At 41.0% G+C, this 22,612-nt stretch overlaps 1 protein-coding gene across 4 annotated transcripts in view; it reads left to right on the top strand.

The window, feature by feature from the left end:
• tfeb (transcription factor EB) overlaps positions 1–21,104 on the top strand; it is a 34,878-nt gene extending 13,774 nt beyond the window's left edge. For 3 of the 4 annotated variants that reach the window (XM_014002081.1, XM_014002082.1, XM_014002079.1), the window contains exons 2-11: positions 7,878–7,982; positions 8,357–8,530; positions 10,448–10,546; positions 11,305–11,544; positions 12,220–12,309; positions 16,985–17,102; positions 17,277–17,333; positions 17,782–17,857; positions 17,947–18,094; positions 18,179–21,104. In XM_014002081.1, the coding sequence (XP_013857535.1) occupies positions 7,953–7,982; positions 8,357–8,530; positions 10,448–10,546; positions 11,305–11,544; positions 12,220–12,309; positions 16,985–17,102; positions 17,277–17,333; positions 17,782–17,857; positions 17,947–18,094; positions 18,179–18,748 (1,602 nt within the window). In that variant the 5' untranslated portion in view covers positions 7,878–7,952 and the 3' untranslated portion in view covers positions 18,749–21,104. The remainder of the gene's footprint in view (positions 1–7,877; positions 7,983–8,356; positions 8,531–10,447; positions 10,547–11,304; positions 11,545–12,219; positions 12,310–16,984; positions 17,103–17,276; positions 17,334–17,781; positions 17,858–17,946; positions 18,095–18,178) is intronic. The other variant, XM_014002080.1, reaches the window with a different exon arrangement.
• Positions 21,105–22,612: the final 1,508 nt, after the last annotated feature.

Genomic DNA, 22,612 nt, shown 5'->3' with positions numbered 1-22,612 from the left:
GTGTGTGTGTGTGTGTGTGTGTGTGTGTGTGTGTGTGTGTGTGTGTGTGATTTTAATACAGTAGATTTTAAACATAGATCTGTTAACTGCATTCAAAAAGCCAGCACAGGGCAGAGCTATTTTACGAGTGCATGCCCACCTATCCTCAAAGACATGCACAGATGCGTGTGGAAAGACATGTGTACATAAAAACAAAACAATAAAATAAAAAATAAAACACTGGCCCAGGGGAACAGGGAGTTCCTGAAAAGGAGAACAGAGAGCAGGGTTATTTAAGGCATCATAGCAGGCAGGCAAGCAGCTCACTGCAGAAAGTGAATGCATTGTCACACACTGCCTGTTAGTTACCTATTTGATCTTAACAAGTGGAAAAACAAAATAAACACAAATTGATTATGACAGATTATCCCAAGACTACAAACGGATTTCTGTTCTGAAGGTTTTTAACTTGCCTTTAGCCTGATATCTGTGCACAGCAACGAAATGATCAAAGCTTGTTATTGTCTAATAATGTTTCCTATTTTACATTAGTGTTACAGATTGTTAGGCGTTTGCATTCACCTACAAGTTTGTTTGTTTCTCCACTAACTATTTTTATGCTATGCCCTGATTCTGGCAGGCCTTTTCTGGTCAGCCTCTGTCTCAGTGAGCTGCTTCCTCCATGAATTCACTACAATTTAATGAGCTCAGCTTGAGACCTTACTTCTGACCGGAACAACGAGTTAAGAGCCAAAGCAGTAAAACATGTTAATTACAGTTCATCTCATTGAAAAAATAAACATTGCTGTAAATCACGGTCCGTACGAGCCAATTTTGTTCTGAGCTTCTCATTTCGATGTGTTTTTGTTCCCAGGCAGGCTGAGCAGATTTAACCCACTTTCTGTTTTCTAGTGATGCCAAGGCATTTGCCTGACCTTTTCAGATTTCTTTGTGTTCATACTGCAAGTGCTTTAGAAGTGTTGCCCACTTAAACTATGGGTGTAAATTGCTGTTGAATGCTATTCCACAGCTTTGGCTGAACACTTTGCTAACTCCGAGTGCACACGTATATTTCTGGTAGAGAACACAGTATGTGTGTATCCTACTTTTAAGTGCTGGCTGTCAAAGAGGCCTCCCTTGGCATTGCTCGGTCACATCTAAAAATACACTGTCCACAAATTAACACCATATCTCTGAGCGCAGGTGCCGTGGCCTCACACTTCCTCTGTGTGTGTGTTCACTGTTTTATCTATGGATGTGTACGTTTTTCATAGAAGGCAGGCTGTCATCACACAGCCTTAAAAATATATTTCTCTGTCACTATGGATTGTGTGCATTTGGTACTTGTGCGTTGGTGACTCAATCCAGAGCCGGCCTCTGACCTGAGGCTTCCTCCGCTCTGCATCCTCCTACTGGCTGTCAGTGTTTGAAGTGAAGGGGCCATGGCATTACGGCGCTGGATGCACAATGACTGCTGTGTGTTCCTACTGCGTCACAAATGTCCTCAGTGGATGTCAGGCAGCGGGAGGGCCCTTGTAGGAGACGGTGCTGTCTGTTAGCAGAGTGTCACGAAATGATATCAGGAAGTATGGATGTGTAATGCACTGCATGAGTTACAGCTTGAATCGAGGCTTAGTCATAGACAGAGGCTATACACTACATGAAGCAACCGTATCGGAAGGAAAATCAACACAATATTGTACTATACTGTACTTTAAAAGGAGGGGGTTAATAGTCAAAATCGCCTTTTTTGAGCTTTATATCATGTTACAATGCCACTCCCCCACCAAGTTGCCTTTTTCCAAAACTGATATATATTGTTGCTTCTTTTTTTACAATAAAATACAATGCTCCTACAAAAGGTTGTAAATGGCATGAAACGCTGTTGTGAAAATGTGCTGAAGTGGGAATGTCTGAAATGGCTGGAGGTTCTTGAAGAGGCAGAGGCCAATTTCAATGTGTGGCTATGATGTAAAGTCAAATTTATTTTTGATAAAGTACATACTGCATTTTCACAACAACTGAATATAATGTAGTTAGAATTGAAATGTGTTTTTTTGCCACTTCAGTAGAAAGCAGAACTGAATATTTGAATATTAGTATCTTAGCTTCTTCATCATCAGTGGCTTTTTTTTTAAATAGGAGAAAGAGAAAGAAAAAAGTGAAATGTAATGAGAAAGCGTGAAAGAGAGATTAGAAGATATGTGAAATAAATGTTGAGAAAACACAAGAGAGCACACCTGACTTCTTGGCTCCACACCTACAAAAACAAAGATAACAAAACCACAGCAACAAAAATGCATATCTATATAATTATAATGACTATAGCCTTGCTGAAAACCATACCCATATGCATACTGTATATAAATTTATACATGTACACATAAACATACCCATACCTACATATCCAAACACTTTCATGTATACAGTATATATACACATACATATATCTATACATACACATATGCACGTACCATTCAGTCAGTGCCCAAATAGAAAACCCAGGATGTAAACACCTGTTTGTGTGCGGTTGTGAGCATGCATGTATAAACAAGATCTCTCCAGTGGAATGTTTCAAAGTGACTGTGGGGGACCACAGACCCGACCCGCAAAGCCGGAAGCCGATATAAGGGAGACCAGCGCCAAAGACCCCGAGAGGGACCCCAAGCACGCAGCCCCAGAGACACCCACGCTGGAAGGGCCGCCCACCCACCCCCCAAAGAGGACCACTGGAGAGAACTGGAAGAGCCCCACCAGCGACCACACACAGTAACCCCTGGGGCCAGCAGCGACGAACTCACAGGCCCCGCCGGTACCCACCACGCCAGAGTGGATTCAGGCATGGACACAGAGGCCCGGGCCCCCAGGGCACTCCCCCAGGCCAAGGCTCGACAGGGCCAGAGGGACCCAAGCCCCACCGGGCCGAGCCGGCACACGCCCAAGCACCCAGCCCCAGACAACGAGAGCCACCAGTGCGCCGGTGGGCAAAGGCACAACCCACCAGAGGACAGCACGGCAGGGGAGTAATGGGCCTTCAAATGATCCCAAAGAAGGGGCTGCCCAAGTCCCAGCCTGACAAAAATACAAGCATTCACAAACACAATCACACAGTCCCACCCTCATCCTCTCACCCACTCATTCAAAGACACAAAAGATGAACGCCACAATCCACTCACACTCCCCATACATACTCTTTACCCCCCAGGTCTAGGATATGCACCCACCCCCTGCAGAGGGCAGCTCACACCTGAACCCAGGAGGTAGACCCCTTCAATCTGGGGTGGAGAAGAGCAGACAGCCAAGTCCCAGCCCGGGCCGCACCAGTCCGACCGACCAGCCCCCCGCCCCAGCAAAGCCATGCCCTGGACCATCCCCACACCCTGCCAACGGCCAGGTGCCCACCCCCAACCGACCATCCCCCAGACTCTGGCAGCCACCCCAGCCAGCGGGCCAACCACAGCAACCAGGAATCAGACCCAGGGAGCCCCTCCAAGCCTCACGTCCGCCCGCAGCCCAGGCCCCACCAGACGGTCAGCCCCCACTCCCCCCCAGGACCCCATCCCCAGACGGCCAACGGGGAACGGGGTGGTGAAAAAGACCCCGATACACACACCCCCATCCTCAGATGTACTGTTGATGCATGATGTTCTATAATGCAATTAAAACGGGGATGAAGACGGGGCAGAAGCCAGCACTATGCCAGTTTCCCCTCCACCCCAACACTAACCCTAACCCTAAATGTCTAAAAGCAAATGATGTGAGTGGGCACAGGCATCAGTGGCGAGACTATCCCATCCCGCCCCTTACATGCATAAGTGCCCACTCCCAAGTTCCTATGTGTAAATGTTATGAGGTTATGAGTAAATGTCTAAGGTGTACAGTAAAATTGGAGCCCAGGTGGCCACAGCAAACAGATGTAAAATTGTTGCCGCTGTAACACACCTGTGYCCCAAAAACCCTACGTGAGTGCARTTGAAAAATGAAGAGGGTGGAGGTTTGTGGTGGGGGATGGGGAGAAAAAAACTGAGGGAGCAAGAATGCTCTCACAGGGGGCCAGCTCCCCCACTGACCCCAGTAGGCTCCCCGAGACCCACCCAGGGACTTTGGCCCCCAAGAACTCTTCCTTTGGACAGACCGCCAGGCCTGGAAGACACCAGATCACGGACAGACAGTGCCCGGAGGATAGCCAGAAACTGGGACCAACAGATCCCCCGCCCCAGAGGCGCACAGACCCCCAAGACCCAAAAAAAAAAAAAAAAAAAAGAATTAAAATATGTGCCACTCTGCCACCTCCCTCTTAAAACCAAACTGACAGTTTTGCCAGTGTAATTTGGCTTTTTTGGATTTTTAAAGCTGTTGGTCAATGACAAAATACTGCAGATCTTAAACTTTTTTGTTCCTGAGTTCTTTGACATATTTTACTACAAGCAAACATCCCATGATCTAAATCCTGGTTTGGTGTGTGACCACCCACCACCTCTCTTTTTTTTTTTTGTAGTGAACAGGGATTTATAGGTTTGCTAATTTCCTTCCACCCACATATCTTCCTGCCACTCGGCTCTGACTGTTACTCAATGCACCGTCCAAATCTTCTATTGAGAGCATTCAACACTAAATGTTTGAGTTAAGAGTAATTCCCACTAAGTGGAAGGGTTTCTTTTGCAAGGTCACATGCACATTCAAATAATGTTTTTGCTTTCTCTTACATCAGTAACGGGAACTGTCCTGTCCTGACCATGATACTCATGAGCTTTTCAAATGAGAAGCAGCAGCGTGTTGGTTGGCTGGGCCGTGGTGGGCTGAGCTCTTTGTGCCTGTGTGGTGGAGCAGGGTCTCGTGTGTCTGCACACCGGGCTTCATGTACTGCTTAAGTGCAAAAAAGAACTCAATTCAGTCCTAATAATTAAACCAGCATTCCCTAAAAGAAGGCTAATCGTTTTAAAGCAGCTTCTCCTGCAAGCTTCAGCTGTGTTCTTCACTTAGCTTGGGCTGATTTATTTTAATAGGTAGCTTTACTGTCCCAATTTAGTTGTTTCACAGCACATGAATGAAAATTCCCCATAAAGCCTTATACAGCAAACTGTTGGCATTGCTTCCTTCAGTCTTCTGCATGAAAAAAGCACTTTTGGAAATATTCTGCAGATTGAAAGCATTCAGTCGAAGCATTCGTATTTAATTTTGCTCATGAAACCGACACAGTTTTTTTTCCTCTGTCATTATTATTTCCCAGCAATTTTCATTTCTAGATGAATGCTGCTAAACATTGTCATGTTTATTTAAGTAATCTCTTTAAATGAAGTATCAAGTTTCATGTTTTGTTTTTTTTTTCTGTTCAGAGATGCTCATGCTGAAGTTAAAGTCCACGCTCTGGTTCAAGTTTGTGTTGGAATGTGTATCAATGTGTTTCTGTGCATGGGTGTGTGTTTTTCATGTAAGCCATCTAATGGGCACAAAGCAGGCAGTGTGTGCCTCCTCGGGTGCTGAAATGTACACTTGGAACAACAGGCGGTTTCAGTCCTTCTCAATAGGAGCTGCCCTTCTTATTGTACCTCACGCACAATGAGCTTTTCTCTCTCTCTCTCTGTCTGTCTGCCTTTCTTTCTCTTTGTGTCTTTCTCTCTTTATGACCATGTGCAGACAGAGGTTTTTGATGACAGAGTGGACAAATCAGATGCATCTTAGTGTAGATCTGGAACCTGACCCTATAGTTTCATCACACCTATGGATCCAGACAAGCTTAGTCATGCAGAGATGAGAAGTCATTGCAGAAGAGGAAGTAGTGGTCCTGGGATTCCCCTCTGAGTGTTTGTCTGAACATGAAGGGGGAAGAAGAAGATGCTGATGAGGAGGGTAATGGGTGTTTCCCTGCTCCTCCTGCTCACATGATCTTCCCAGGACAACAAGATAACGTGACTCGCACATGACCTCTCTGACACGACAGAGGAAGTCTTCCCTCACTTCACCACATTTTGATGGTTGATGGTGAATGTGAAGATGCTGACATGGGAATGGTGCTTGCTTTTGCTCCATCAATATGCTTGAGTGTAATTGATCATTTGTCTTCATTCTTCTTGATTGAAAAATAAATAATTCAAGAAGTGTATAATAATTTTTACTTTAATTTGAAAAGAAAAAGCACAATTGTGATTATGTTCCTTCAAGAAAACTGACAGTACAGACCAAAAGTTTGGACACACCTTCTCCTTCAAAGAGTTTTCTTTATTTTCATGACTATGAAAATTGTAGATTCACACTGAAGGCATCAAAACTATGAATTAAAACATGTTGAAATATATAATCTACAACAAAAAAGTGTGAAACAACTGAAAATATGTCATATTCTAGGTTCTTCAAAGTAGCCACCTTTTGCTTTGATTACTGTTTTGCACACTCTTGGCATGCTCTTACCCAAACTTTATCTAATGAGATTCAATAATTTATTATCAACAATTATGAGACCAAAGTACTGAACTTCAATGAACTTTGATTTGTGCATAAATAATTAAATTTTACTCTTTCGGTTAAATGAGGAACAGACCACGTCACATAGAAGCTGTCAATGTAGATGCGCTTTTAATTTTTTGTTGTCTAAATCTCATATCACTAAACAAATCAAGGGTTAAATAATTGACATTTAGACATAATTATACAGTCTGTTTTAATTAAGAGTCAATTCCCTGAATGTCAAGGAAAGACAGTTGTTGTTTGTGCAGAATATAAAAAAAAATTGACTAAATTCTTTGGTATTAAGGTGCAGTGGATGATGCACAGTAGGGATGTCCCTATCCAGATTTTTTGGCTCCTGATACAATCCAAATTTTTTTAATGATTAGTCTTTCCGATACTGATCCGATAGTTTTATTTCTTTATTTCTTTCCAAGTGACAAGGTTGGTAGTATTAAAGCGAGCCCTGCTGTTCCCACCACGAGAAACATCCAGTTTGCAGATTTTGCAAGATGCAGTTTCAGCATCATTGTTTTCCATTGAAAAGTGTTCCCACACTGTGGGCATGGTTCCACACTTGTGTGCGTCTTGACTTCTTAACGACAGTTGTAAAGCATGATGCTGAAAACTGTCATGAAAACTGTATCACATGACTAAATCTGATTCTACCCGATTTTCGAAAAATGGCCATATCTGCCACCGATACCGATATTGAGTATCCGATCAGGACATCCCTAATGCACAGTAACTCATCAACACATTTAAAAAAAAGTATATACTTATTTAAGAGAAGAACTTAAATTTACGTGGAAAAAATGACTTGAATACTTGTAATAGTTCTACACACACAGCACAAAAAGTAAGAAAATTAGTGGTTGGTAGATAATTTCTTTGTTGTAACAATGCTTCTTGGTAATAAACCTTATAGCAGGCACCTGACTGGCTCATCTGGGGGCAGCAGGAGCTCAAAACGAGTCAAAAGCAGCAGCAAAATGAGCTGTTTGGCAGAGAAGATTTGGTAAAATTTTCATGTATCCAGTCAGCTCTACTGCTCATCCCACAAATGCATGTTCTTTACAAATGTGGCACCATTTAAAAAGGAAATTAACAGGCTTTCCAAACCATATAAGATTTGTTGCCAAGAAACACTGAAACAACAAAGAAAGAAACTATTAAAAATAAATTTCCGTACTTTTGTGGTAAGTTTATGTAGTTACATAGAGCAGGTTTCTGACAGTTTATTTACTTTTATGCTGTTTGTCATCCTTTTTATTTCCCACTTGTCTTAACAGGAGTGCTCTCCTAAAYATTTCAACATTTAATTTGATGTTTTGTTTTACTCATTTCTGAAGACCAAGGATTTGATTTTGGATAGATCAGATTATTTCTGCCATCTATCTATGTTATGTCTTCCTCTCATGTCAGAATATTAATTTTTCTCCTCATCTCCACAGATTCCTCAACCTTTCGGGCTGGACTGCGGTGCTTTAACTTCGGCTCGCCCTCCCCTGCCCCCTCGCCCCCCAGCAATGGCCTCACGCATCGGGCTGCGGATGCAGGTAAAGCCCTGCTGCCTTCCACCATTCAGTGAACAATCCATAACTAATGTAYATGACTGACTGGACAATTTCTTAGATAAAAAAAGAAAGTTGAGATTTGGGAGTGGTCATTTGTTTAGTGGACAATGTCATTCAGTCTTTTATTTTTTCACWGCTGGATCCGACTTGTCCTCTTGACATTTATGTATTTCAGAGTTTCCACTTTTCATAATGTTCTTATAGATTGATTTTAGAATTTCATGGCACTTTTTCCACTTTGCTAAATAACCGAAGGGTGGAGAAAACCCTAAGTATCCCCCCTGCAGCGCAGCTGTTTTAATTAGTGAGGGTTTGTATTCAGCGTTCATGTGATGTTTGTGTGTGTTTTTATGCAGCTGATGCGGGACCAGCTGCAGCAGGAGGAGCAGCGTGAGCGGCAGCATCAGCAGCAGCAGAATGCAGCGCTGCAGTACATGCAGCAACGCATGGCGGGGACACCTGCGCCCACGCCTGCCATCAGCACCCCGCAGCATTACCAAAGCATGCAGGTCCCCGTGGAGGTCCTGAAGGTCAGAGGAGCCACGGGGGGGAGGGGGGGTGTTATTGAGCTGCTTGTTTTTAAACTTGAATAGCCAATAACTCTTTGAAAATTTATCACRAGAAAAAAACCTGGAATGCAACATTTTACTGTAAACATAAAGAAATCAGCAAATGCTGAAAAACTTCAATCATCAAAATTATTGACGTTTTCAAAATGATTTCACAAATAACTTGTTTTCTGATAAGTCGGTGACTTGATTGATATATTGCTTATGCTTGTGTTTAAATGTCACATTTTATCATAAGTGATAAATAATCTCCAGACTCGAAACGACTGATTGACAGATTTATTTAGAAGTACTTTAAGTGATAGTTCAGGTCTTTAGAAGTGGGTTTGATGGAAGTGTGACGAACATTTCTCTAAAACAACCATCAACAACATCGAGCCATCCATCAAAAGCTTGTTTTTATTTTAGACTTCCTCACTGCACAATCTGTGAGAATAAAATTAAGTATTTTCTGAAATCTCTGTGTCTCGCATCCATCCAGTCTACACACAGTTGCAGAGGCCGACACAAAGCCCTACACAAATCTTATTGATGGGATTAACTTAAGAAATAAATGTTTGTTTAAGAGGTCTTTAAAAATGCTGGATGCTGTGATAAGCAGATCCTGTCTTGTGGGCCTCTCATGCTGTGCTTACATACAGAGAAAAATCCAGATTGGGCCTGAAAACAAAAAAAATGGAAGAGAGAAAAATGAGCAAGAGAGCAGCAAGGCACAAGGAGCTGATAGGAGACATTTAACATGTTTTGAGATAGAAGAGTCAGAGTCGATGCAGATAAAGTCTGAGTCAGACATGGACAGATAGAGCTGAGGTGACATTTTGCCTGGTTCCAGGGATGCCTGTGTTTGTCCTTATCTGTATTTGTGCGTGCCGGTTTGTGCAATACTCCTTTTAGATGCGAGAGGATGTTGCTTTGTCCTTTTTTAAACTGTAGATGTGTCCATAGTGCGTGCGTTCCCTGTATGTGGCAACCTTGCTGTACAGACAGTCAAGTATGAGTGCATGCGTGGCTGAATGGAATGATGTTTACAGTGTCTCAGTGTTTTTCCTGCTGTAGATAAAGGATAGCCCACTGAGCCTGTCGTGCCTCCTGCGGCCCGTTTCTTTGGACTTCATCTGTGCTGATAGTGCTTGGTCAGACCCGTCGAGTGGTCATGACTGAACAGTTGTTACTCTGGCTTATGAGACCAACACACATTTTTTTTGTATTGTTCCTACAGCTGAAGGACAAGAATGTAATCATCAGCATTCATTGTCTGTTTGTCTGCAAGATTACGCAGCAACCACCAAGTCAAATTCCATGAAACCTGGTAAAGAGGTGGAACAGATCGAAGGAAGTATTTTCTTGAAAAATGCAAATTTGATACTGGCTTTGGTAAAAAAAAAAAAAAAGGGAACAAGCAGGAACATCTATTTACAACAAAGTATTGGGGTCATTATGTATAATCCCGTGTTTGGTTTTTAAATTAAATGATGGTGGTGGGGTTCTCTTTATTGGGCCCTGGTCTTTGATGTGAAGGAATGAGGCCAACCCATTGCTCTATTAGCCACACTTGAGGATTTAGAGCAGCTTTTCTTTTTCTTTTTTTTCTTTTTTTTTACGACTGAATTAATGCTATTACGTCCTAGCCCTGTCACAAAGGGGTCAGAACGCAGCGTTTCGGGGCTTTAAATGTTAGTAGTAAATCGTACTGAGCTAATAAGCTTTTATAACAAATCAAAGATATGTGTTTTCTTTAAAAATGACTGAATTATGGTTATATGCATGTGTAATAATTGAAAAAATCGTAATATATTGCTTTCTATGGAACTTCTATGTTATTTTATGGAAAATAAAAACAATTAGGTGAYATCATTGTCCTGTGTTTACCTAAAACAGGTGCAAACCCACCTTGAGAATCCAACAGACTATCACATACGTCAGTCGCGGAGGCAGCAGGTGAAAGAATACCTTTCAACCACCTTTGCCACTAAACAGGTATCTGTCTAAGTGATTTACTGATTTTCAGTACTGTACTATGCAAAAAAATTTAAACCACACTTTGTACTTTATTATAAGGCATGTCTTCTTGTAATATTTAAGCGGTCTTATTCAGTAGTTCTTTGGGCTTCCAAAAATATCTTTGAAACTTTTTTTAGACTGTAGCTGCTTTTTTAAAATAAATTTTCTATCCAGTCTTTGTACCTCATCATCACGACTATAGGCTCCTTAATTAATGGAGCAAAAGGATAAGCTGAACCCTCATTTTTTAAAGTAGTGGCTGGGGACAGGCATGTCGTTTTGTTCCGTCATTGGAGACAAAAACATGTTATCACTCCCAACAATAATAAAAAGATAATAAGTTGTTTTATCGATTCTTATTGAACTTTAAGAGTTACTGTCTGAACATTTAACAAAAACAGTGTGTCGACCTCCATGTCAGCTGTTTTGGAGTTTATGATGTTTAGGGTTAAACTGGATTAAATTGGACCTAAATATGTACATTTTTTAAGAAAATTTTAACTATTTATCAAGATCACTTTAAAAATTACAATAACGTATGACTCTTTGAAGGAAGAGATAAAGAAATGAGGGATGACTCAAACTTTTGCACTGTGCTGCATATCTATAATTGTTATGGAGTAAACAGCTTGTCATTTAGTTTGTAACTAATTTGTTCAACCGTCTGCAAAGTACGGAAATAAAATTGTTGTTATATCAGTCATTAATATTGTCTTCTTTCTCTATTTCCTAAGACGGTCCACGCAGTAGCAGGACACTTGCCGCCATCTCCTCCCACAAACATGGGACCTGTGGGRGGTTCGGCACCTGCGCCCTCCACAGGTCCCACAAACATGGGGCCATTAGGGGGCTCAGCACCRGCTCCCCCGCCTCTCCACTCCCCACACATGCGTAAGGAGCAGCTCATGTCTGGCAACAGCGCCCCCAACAGCCCCATGGCCATGCTCAACATCGGCTCCAGCCACGAGAAGGAGGTAGGTGCCAACGAGCGTGAGCAGCCCGCGGCACAAACATGAACCCATAAACCATGAAGTTCATGGTCTCCTCGTAAAACTCCATTTACAAGAAGCAGACGTAACAAATAACACCAAAATATAACTTAATTGTGCCCATACGTGAGATTACGAGGATTAAAAATTACCCCGGATGCGATACGTTCTCCACCTTTTTATGAAAGCGTCGTAATGATTTAATTGTTTTTTGGCAGGCAGTGTCTGTGAGCGAGCCGGTTAATGTGCATACAGTTGGACGAAAGTGTTGACTAACTGGCAATAACTGAGAGTGACAATTAGTGGAGCTTAAACGCTTCATAATGACCTTCCAGAGGTAATTACAGCTTAACAAGTGACAGAGAAACAGCAGAACGTAGAGGCCTTTGAACCTTGGAGACTTTGACCAACTCTCTGTCTTCAATGAGCAGCCTCACTTCTTTCTGTCTCTATAAGAGAAAGTAACCCTGCATGTCAGCCCTGTGAGAGAGAAATCTTTGTTTTTTCAAGTAAAGCAGGTTTCTGGGGTTTTACTAAAACTGATAAATAATCTTTCAGTGCTGTATAAATTAGTTGTTTAAACCTACTAAAAAGTAGAGCTGCTGTTCAATTTAGGGGATCTAAAATTACTTAMGTTGATTTTTTTCTTCTTTTTTTCAGATGGATGATGTCATTGATAACATAATGAGCATGCAGTCCAGTTATGATGACATTCAACCATACGTTGATGCTGTCCAGATGCCAAACACGGTACGTGAGACTGACCCACAAAAAACAGGATTTCAGGATTACTTAATTTTCATTGTGTTATACAGCTGATGTACTTTGCATCCAGTTATGAGGGCATCATCGTAAAACCTTATGAGGCATTTTTGTTTGACTTAGAGCTGTAAAAGTCCAACTGGTTTTCCTTGGATAGAAACAGTGCTGTGAAAAAGTTTTTAATTATTTTCTTGCAAACTTCAAGAGTTTTGATCAATAAATCCACAAATTCAAGAGATAAACCAGAAAGGAATATAGAGCCAAGCACTGAGAGATGCATCATCCTTCAGTTGATCAGGTTTTCAGCTAATAGTCTGAGAATCCCCTTGTTGGTGCTAAAATTACAGTTTTATGTGTCAAACTGTCGTCTTTGGGATTCTTCCATAAAATCAGCTAAAGACATGGGAACAAATGGCATTATTTTTTTGGACAGACTGCTAATAGAAAAGTCTCTAAAGATCCAATTAATAGCTGGTTCTCTGCCAAGTTTTCTGTCGTGTCAACACAACACTGGTTCATCCCAGATCTTTTTTTTTTCTTAAATTCTTCCAGCATTCCACTGAAAACAGAATAATTTGGGGTGATTTGATTGAAATGGACAAATGAAAATGTGTTATAGTCAATTCACTACAGTACTTTATAAAAAGAGGGTTTAATGGACTTTGAGGACATGAATTATTCACTGAGGTGATGAGATGCAGGTTAAATGTTAAGTACTGGTTTAGCAACATGGTTGTTTGTTTATGGAACAGTCTTGTTGAACATATTGTTCTCTCACCTTAAGACTGACTAAGATTTACATTTCAGTGCTGTTATTCAATTATTTGTATTGTGGTTTGAGATTTTTACTTGTGTTTTTGGTTGTGTCTTATGGCAAATTGTTCTTTTTTTTCACTTTAAAAWTTTTAAGGATGATAGTTCTCATTAATAATAATCATATCCATGACAGAAACTAAGAAGTATGTCAAATAATGAAAGCCCTTCAGGAAGCCTGGAGAACTATTAATCAAGACCACTTTAAACATAACAAGTCTCACCTTTCGGAAGCAAAATATAAAAATAAAGAATGACTTTGACTCCAGGCTTTTATACAATACTGTTACAAACAACAACCTATCRTAAATGTAGAAATCCCCTTTTTTTCTCTGTATGAAATGCAGATTGTGAGTCATTTATTTTTATTATGTTTTTGAAGTGGTTTTGCTTTTGTTTTTGAAAACCAATTCAACTTTTTGGTTTATTTCTTTTAAATGATGTTCATAGGTCATTATCAAACTGACAGACACATAATTAAATATAGAAATGAAATGGCTACAATAGCTGGATCATGAAAACTGTGTAGGTTTAGAAAATTGAACAAAAGATATTTTTCACTGAAGATTGGTTTTAAATTTTACCTTTATTCTCTTTCTGGCCTTTTTTTTTAAAATCCCAGTCTGTACTAAATCAGAGCTGAATAAGCCAATCAGTTAAAAGAGCTCAACTTTTCAAATATTACTGTGTTTGTGGTTTCTGTTTGTCACTTTATTATTCCTCAGTGATATCCTTATTTATTGGTACTAATATGAGGCATTGTTCTATTATCTGGTTTTCCATTAGTTCTGTTTAAGCACAGTGAGTTAATGTTTCAAAGCAGCCATTGCATTTTTGTTCCAGACTCTCTCCTGACTGTACATATTGTAATTGGTTCTGGCTTTATTTAGCCACATTAGCAAACAAATGCACAAAGCAGCGCATTTAATTGACTTAAGCGCTAAACGTTGCATCCCCAAACCCTGTTAGGAAGCGAAGGGAAAGGCATGTCAGCCGGAGAACTGTGCTGTGCTTTGTCTCTGAGGGACTCGCACTCAGAAAATTAACAATTAAGCTGCCTCCAGTTAGAGTTCAACTTGTTTACAAGACGTTTTGGAGAGCGGGAGGTGGAGGAGAGAAAGGGGTGGGAGGAGGAGGGCGAAGGGGGGATGAGGACAATCTATGCAACGGGGGAGAAAACAGGCTGAAAGTCCAGCGAGGGGAAAGTTCACTCCTGTTTAGGTGGAGGTAGAAGACAGGCAGGAGCAGTGTTGCTGAGGTCATTCCCCCAGTGCCGGGGCGGTGGTGCCAGAGAGAGCTGCTTGTGCCCCAAAGAGGAGACGCTGACGTGCCCCCACCCCACGGCCTTGTTAAGTGAAGGAGTGTAGGATGAAGGAGATGAGTAAGACGTATGCCATTGTGGAAGTTATTGAAGGAGAACAGATTCAGCTGGTAAGACATCAAAGCTCTCTTTTTGCTTTAACTTGACTTTGATGTTTTTTTTTTTAATTGGAGGGAGTTGCTGCTTCTCCAGCTGGTGTCAGGACACAAGCAGCATCAGCTTATTGTCAGCCTCGGGTCTCTGATTAAAAGAGGAACTTTAGCAAAGAAGGAAGTGGTAGAGTTTAGTTTTGAGGGTTTTTGTTGTTGTTGTTTTGGCATGCGGTGTGATGCTTCTGCTGGATTTAGATCAAGATAGCGTGGTTAACCTGATGAACTGCTTCCACCTTTTTGTGTGTCCGTGTATGAGATATAAACCCACAAAACCTGTCCTTGTGGTTTTATCTCCTCCTGCTCTGTGTGGTTGATTGGTTTAATCTTTTTAAAGTTTGCCTTGATGCTTGTGTCTGTGTCTCACTTGATTAGATTGAGCAGCACACACTACTCAATCATTTGACTAACAATGGTTTTGTTTAAACTAGTTCCTTGTGCAGTAAAGGGAATGCAACTCAAACTTCAGATTGGTCCATCGAGCCATGCTGCCAAAATTCCAGCTTTATTTCTCCTTATTTCCTTTACTGTCAGAACAGTGAGGGGAAACTCACCTGCTAATCCTGCCGGGGATTAAAGCAGCAAATTCCATGGAATTTTTGGAATTTTAAAGTTGAGTAGGAGCCGGGGACACCACTGAACGCCAGGCACAAGGGAGTACTTAAAAGTGTTGCGTGGGTGTCCATGTATGATTGGTGACACTGAGCCATGCTAAGTACCAGTCAGAATTACTTGCTAATTGAATTAATGGACTCTTATTGGATGCGCTCAGTGAGTGGGACTTGGAGTTAAACAAAGACTGTTTTCTAGATTATCTGTTGACAAAGTGAAACTAATTACAAGTTTAAGTAACATATTCCCTGAAAAACASCAGATTTTTCAGCAAATATTAGTTGCATCGTAAAAAATACTGCCATTAAACAAATAATCAAAGTTAATATTAATAACTTCACAATTTGTGTTGACAGAACTGGTTAACTCGTGAAACTGAGTTTTTCAAGATCAAAGGTATAATTATGATCTTTTTAAAGTGAGGTTTTAAATGTTTTTTAACAAATATTGTCTTACCTTTTATGGATGGCTCATTGAATAAGTTCAATTAGGAGAAAAAAAAAAGAGTTTATTTCTGACCAGATTGATGAGCTAACAGCTAGTCTGAATCAGGCCAAGACCAAAGTGGATTACTGTTGTCCRAAAACCAATTTCACAGACATTCATGCAAATGACATTTTTACAGATTTTAACATCATTTATTTCATTAAAACTATTATGATATTCCTGCAGGCAGTGATGTAGGCTTCACTGCATCTGCTACAGCTTGTTGTACCTGCTGCTAATCTTAAGTGATGAGAAATAAATGACAATTTAAAGGTTTGTTTGAAATAAAAAAAACTATGAATGTTTTGAGACTGGCAACAATCTACTCTTTTAGACCCTGCTTAGCCTTTAGTTTATCAATYGTATCAGAATTAAAAATTATGTCTCCAAACTGAGATTATTAAAAATCTATCTGCAACAGGTAAGATATTAATTGTTCAAAACAATAGATTTGAACTATTACTTTAAAGCCTTCTTTAGATTTTTGCATCTTTGGTGAGTGATTCATTGAACCTGCAGGGATCCATGTTTGTATTTATGTCTGCGAATGTGTTTGATCTCCCTGCTCACACAGTAGCTTCCAGATTAGGCTATCTTCCCCGTTGAGCTCTTTATCTTTCAGGCCTCATTAGCAGTGCCATATTTGCCCTTGCTTCAGGGAGTGTGGCACGGCTACTTGATGCACATAAAAAAGTCCATCACAGTCATTGACCTAGGCAATTAAAGGGAAATCAAATCATTTTAAGAGTCCATACAAACCTAAATTACAGTTGTTTTACAACGTCTAAAGTGCAAGAAATTGGAGTTTGGAGTGCTCCTCAGGCGTGATTTTAGTAGCTGGAGGAAGGCAGAGGAGCAAGCTGGGCCATAAAGACAGATAAGATGGATTGTGTGATTGTCAATCATTACTGCGTGCTTGGCAAACTGTTTTCAGGTGTGATATTTTTTCATTATCTTCAGCTACGCGATCTTTACAGCACAATAAACAGAAGCACTGACTTCAGAAAAAAAAACACTTAACAAGGTGCATAAAGCTGCCAAGGCATTGTCTATAAAACAAATCTGATGGAAGGAAGGAACATTATCAGACACTCGCTTCATTTAGAATGTTTTAAATTTGATTAAAGCATTCACTCAGATTAAATTCTTATTAAAATGTAAGAACGTTGTGTTAAATTAAGGATTTAATTGTGTTTATTTTCTCTAAATAATAATTGAGTGTTTTTTTTATTTTCTTCAAATTGTTGCATGAAGTGTTGCTTTGTGTGCGTCCCCTCCTCAGCTCCCACTTTCCAGCAGTCACCTGGATGTTTACACAGGTCCTGGGATGAAGGGCCCAGCCATCCCCATGACGAGTAACTCCTGTCCTGCCAACTTGACCATCAAGCGGGAACTGTCAGGTGCGGACGTCTAAGTAACACAACATCGCTCTCATTGTAAACCTGCCCAGTAATCGAATCGCCCCATTATTTCTGACCGATGACTTGAYGAAATGTAACCGAGGTCATTGCCATCATTGTTAACTCATAGCAAATTTGTCAGCCTTTAGTTAATTCTGTTTTGTCTTTGCAAAGACACAGAAGCCCGTGCTCTGGCCAAGGAGAGACAGAAGAAAGATAACCACAATCTGAGTAAGTCTTTGCCTCAACGTACTCTTTACCTTATATTTTCAAACTCCCCAAGACTTCTTTTTACTTTATGGCCTCAGTGCAGTGCTTATCTATAGAAATATTTGCAGGAACCTACACACACACACGCACACAGAGATTCACACTCCATAATTTGTGTCTTGCACAAACAGTTTTATACAGCTTTGTGCTGATTTAGCTGACACAGTACAACAAGTGAGTGGATAGTTAACTTGATCTTTTCTGCTGTCCCAGCACTTAAAGAGCAATTGCCTGTAACTGTGTGTGTGTGTGGGTGTGGGTGTGCAAATGTTTGCCCTCTTTTTTTTACTCTTTCTCTCCATAATGCATAAATCTGCACTTTTGCACTGTGAAACAAACATGCAGCTGTAGAGTTTCTGCTCTTACTGGCTCATTTTAATGGTTTGTCTCCTTCTTTCCTGTGCCATAGTTGAACGGAGGAGGAGATTCAACATTAACGATCGTATCAAAGAGCTGGGAACCATGATACCTAAAACCAACGACCTGTGAGTTACTCACTTTGACTGTGCCATAGAAGCAAAGGARCTTGTTGCTGTTTGCTCATGCATGTGTGTGCTTTCCTGYGTGTGTGTAGGGATGTGCGCTGGAACAAAGGAACTATACTGCGCGCATCTGTAGAGTATATCAAACGCATGCAGAAGGATGTGCAGAGGTCCAGAGAGGTGGAGAATAACTTCAAAAGAATGGAGATGGCCAACAAGCAGCTAATGCTACGCATCCAGGTAAAGCACGTGCACWGCGATAAGTGCGGGAACGTAAGAACGAAAGTGGTTTTGACGAGGCTGATCTCTGTTAAATGTCTGCAGGAGCTGGAGATGCAGGCTCGCCTGCATGGCCTGCCCAGCACCTCTCCCTCTGGCATCAGCATGACTGAAGTCATGCCTCCTTACGTGAAACAAGAAACCAGCCAAGAGGAGAACTTTTCTCATCCCCCGCCACAAGCCCACCACCAGCACCAACACCAGCACCTGCCCCACAGTCAGGCACCRCCTCAGGCTCAGCAGCACCACTTCCTCCCCCAGAACAACCTCCATCCCCAGGGCCAGGCCCTGCCCCCACCCAGGCAGCTCCCACCACTCCAGCACCTCCAGCAGCCCATCCAGTTCCCAGCTGTGGGCAGCTCCCAACCCTTTGACTTTGTCCAGTCGCTAGACTTGTGCGACGGRATCCCCGGGTTCTCCGACGGCATGTCGGGGCTGGGTGACCTCGGCGGACTGGACGTCCAGGCGAGGAGAGGCGAGCTGGGGTTCTTGATGATGGACGAGCCTTTGTCCCCTATAGGTGGAGACCCACTGCTCTCTGCAATGTCCCCCGAGGCCTCTGTGGACTCCAGCCGCAGGTCCAGCTTCAGCATAGAGGATGGAGACATAATGTAGACCCATTTATACTCACATACACTCTATTCRAACACAAGAGTACAGAGTGGCTGCAGTTAAAATGTTAACAGCTTATACACACGCACAAACACTCACACACACATACACACACAAAAAAAATACAGTGAAGGAAATCATTTATTTCAGTTTTTACACACATCAGTTATGGTACAATTCTCTGTAACGGTTCAGGAGGAAGTAGAAGGTACAAAGGTACACTCACACAGACAGAAACATGCTGGAAGGAGCAAACATTTGCACGCACACACACACACACAAACACACACACACACAAGTGCCTGTAAGTGAATCTGAGCGAAACTTTACCAAGCAGACCGAGCGTTTACAAGTTGTGAACCAACACAGCCAGGTCACTTCTGCAGCTCGTTTGTTTCCATAAACGTTGCTCTGAATCCTAAGTGAAACAGCAGACGGCATCAGCAGTTAATTAGATTGATGCTATCAGATACAAGGACAAACGAGCGCGTCATCTCACGTGATCCTTGTTTGCCCCCTCGCGCAACCTCCTTTAATAACCGTAAATGATTGAATGAGCGATAGTTAATAAAAGAAAAATAGCTCCGTGGTTCTGCATGCGTRATTTATCTTAAAGGGAAGCAGGCCTCTCACACTGCTGCATTCCTCGGTTGGTTGTTCCACATTCTGCTTTAACCTCAGAACTTAGCTGTGGACAAACATCCGTGTGGAGCGAATTCTTTAAATTTCCATAAATTACACTGTAAATGTTGGATTGACCCAAAATCACTCTGATTTTCCTGTTTCATCAGGAGGAAATGAGCTGTTTTTCTACAACTCAAACCTGTCAYGATCTTCTCTATAAGACAAGGTGAAATCTTTAGCAGTGTTGAGAAAACCTCAGGATGATCAACAAGATTGGTTTAAAAAAAAAAGGTATCAAAAGTTCTCAGGTACTGCGACAAGAAGCAAAAATATTTTAGAAAAAGTGTTTATTTCAGTTGTTTCAGGGCCATAATCTAGTTGTGGCTTTTGATTAATGCAGCTGCGTTTTTTTAATTAAATGTTTTTAATATATACATTTTTTCCCGGTCTTGATATGTCGGAGGCTATTCATAGCTTAAGAGTCGAAATGATTTGTAATTTTAGGTCGCTTCAGTTTTTTTTTTTTTTTTTTTGAGCTTGTCAGGGTTGTGTGGAGGGGAGCGATGAAGATAAAAAAAAAAAAAGAATATATATATATTTTTATTATAATCTCCACTGTAAAAGCACAGCAATAGAGCATTCTATGACACACTCCGTCACACTCACACGTTCAAGCGGAAGGCACTCACCAATCACATGCACGCATTACCGTTTCAAGCACAGCCTGCTCTCGGGCTGTTTACACATCAGGCCTCTTCAGCCTCCTCACCTTGTGATTTGAGTAAAGCGTGCAGCTGCAGAGGTGAAGCTCGGGTCTGCTGTCACATTCAGAGAATTCATGACTCCAGCTGTCACGCTGCAGGTTGGAGCAGCTTGTGGAGAACCTGTCTGCTGTGTTTAAACCTGGAATTTGTCCTTGATTTGGTGTTGATTTTGATCCGAAGTGATAGAGGAGAAGAAGAAAAAAAATCATGGTGATTTGTTTTGACTTTATTTTTATTTTAAAGTTTGTTGTTTGTTTTATCCCTCAAAGCACTAGAATCTGTATAATTGTTTAGACTTTGTACATGAAATACGATTTATTTCACATGTTGTGCGCCACTAAGCCACTTAAATGTGTTTCGTTTGTATTTGTTGTTTTAGCTCTATTTCATCTCAACCCCCACTTTTTTTTGAGGAGGTCTTTGTAAATGTATTCATAGGAGGAAGATAAGAAAAAAATGCTTTTGAACTTCCTTATCTGTTTATTTTTGGAAGATGAAGAGAATATGTACATTTAGGGTACCATTTTTATACGATTGGAATAAAATTTTTCTCTTTTAATTTTGGAGGCAGGTATAGATAATATATGATTCTGTGATTTGAAACAAACGAATGTAAAGTTTTGAAGGAGTTCTGGTGAGGTTCAAGTAAATCAGTGTTTTTGCCCCATGTGTTTTGCTCTTTGACTTGGGTTTCCATGGATCTTGGAAGATGTCTTTACGTGACAAAACTCTGAGCCAGTGCCGTGTCATTGTCTGGTGTTGTAACACTGACTCTGCATTTGTACTTGTCCAGAATCGTGCCTTTCTGCCACGGCTGGACTTTAACTGCGCGATCACTCCAGCCAACACTCCAAAGAGCTCCTCAGGCCTCCTCTGTTCTTCCACTTGAGGGCACTCTTCAGAGCAGCCACACAGGGAAAAGTGGCTCTGAATTTACTATAAAAATAAAATAAAATTTTTACCCAAGTCCATTCGTTGTATTTCATTTTTCATGTGCTTGTATGTTACCATTGCAAAAAAATAAAAAAAGGTTTAGTTTGAAATCTTCTCTAAAGATTTTGTGATGTCACTAACTTCGTCAATCAATTCATCAAGTGATGTTGAAACTTAAAAGCATTCACCGAGCAAACACTGGAAAATGGACTTTGAAGTGAAGCAAAGTCATCCTGAAATCTGCACATTTGTGAAATTCCCAGAAAAGCAGGAGAAGATAAAAAAGAAGATACTGAAAAACGCAGCAGATTATTCTTAGATAAATGTTAAATAGCTTGAACAAAAACATTCTTCTAAAAAGTGTCAAGAACTTGACTTAAAAAGCAGCCAAAGTTAAAAAAGAAAAAAAAAAAGCTTTGAAAAACTCAGAAAACCTGATTAAGAACTGATCAGAACCACTGAAAGATTACAAGCAAATCTGGCTTCTTGGAAGTAAAAAGAAATGATACATGTCTCAAAACTTTTGCACAGTACTGACAAGCAATAAATACAAGCAAATCATATTTTGGTCCACAAATGCCACCAACATTTGTTTTCATCGTATTTTTGTGATAGGAGACAGAATAGTTGAATTGTATAGATGTTATTTCATGATGTGTCCACCAGGCGGCAGCAGAGATCCACACTAATGAATATTTAGTTCCCGCGCTTCTCTTTGAAAGCACTTATTGCTACAGCAGTCCCAGAAAAATTAACATTTTTTAAATACTTCTTAAATATGTTTGTTTGTTCTATACAAAAAGTACAGTATTAGTTATGTTTTTGAAAATTTAACCTATTTAAAACATTCATTTATAAACAGATCTTTTCATTTTGATTTGGCTAGCTATGTTTTTTTTTAATTTCAGAGCTTTAAGTGTTTCCTGTCTTCTTTTGTTAAGAGTATCTCCTCTCCTCTGCAGCTCCTTCCATCATATCCTGATATATTAGTCCACGGCTGCTTCGGGATGATCCATAAAACATATAACTGCCTTTCTTAAGTTAAATCAGGGTAATCTTTTTCCCTTATCCGCACACGTACACACAGACGCGCACACACTGATAGCGCAGAGCATGTTGGGAGTGCGCTGATGGTGTCAGCAGCCCATCCACAGGCCTATTCTCCTGGGTCTTTATGATGCTAATGTACTTCCCGGTCTAATAAATCCCTGTAGAGCTGCGAAGAGTAGATCTTATGGCTCACTCCGATCTCCACCTTTTCGCCCATCTTCCCTTCCTCCCAAGGCACGCGCRCGCACGCTTTGCTATTACAGCTACAGAAGTGCCTGCCTTGCACTTCCGCGGATACTTAGGAGGATGTTTAGTGAGAGGGAAAGAAGCGAAGGGTCGAGACAAATCAAACATGAAGGTGCAATTTAAGAAAAGCTGGCACAGGGAAGCGGACTTTGGCTCTGGAGAAGTGTGCAGGGGGTCGAGTTAAGAGGAGGCAATTTGAGAAAGTTGCCTCTTTCTTGTGGATGGGTCCTTTTTTTCATGAAGTAACACC

This window comes from Austrofundulus limnaeus, unplaced genomic scaffold, assembly GCF_001266775.1.
Source record: "Austrofundulus limnaeus strain Quisiro unplaced genomic scaffold, Austrofundulus_limnaeus-1.0 Scaffold11, whole genome shotgun sequence".
NCBI classification, from domain to species: domain Eukaryota; kingdom Metazoa; phylum Chordata; class Actinopteri; order Cyprinodontiformes; family Rivulidae; genus Austrofundulus; species Austrofundulus limnaeus.
The sequence above is the reverse complement of the archived record's forward strand: the minus strand, read 5'-3'. Positions and strand labels throughout refer to the sequence as shown.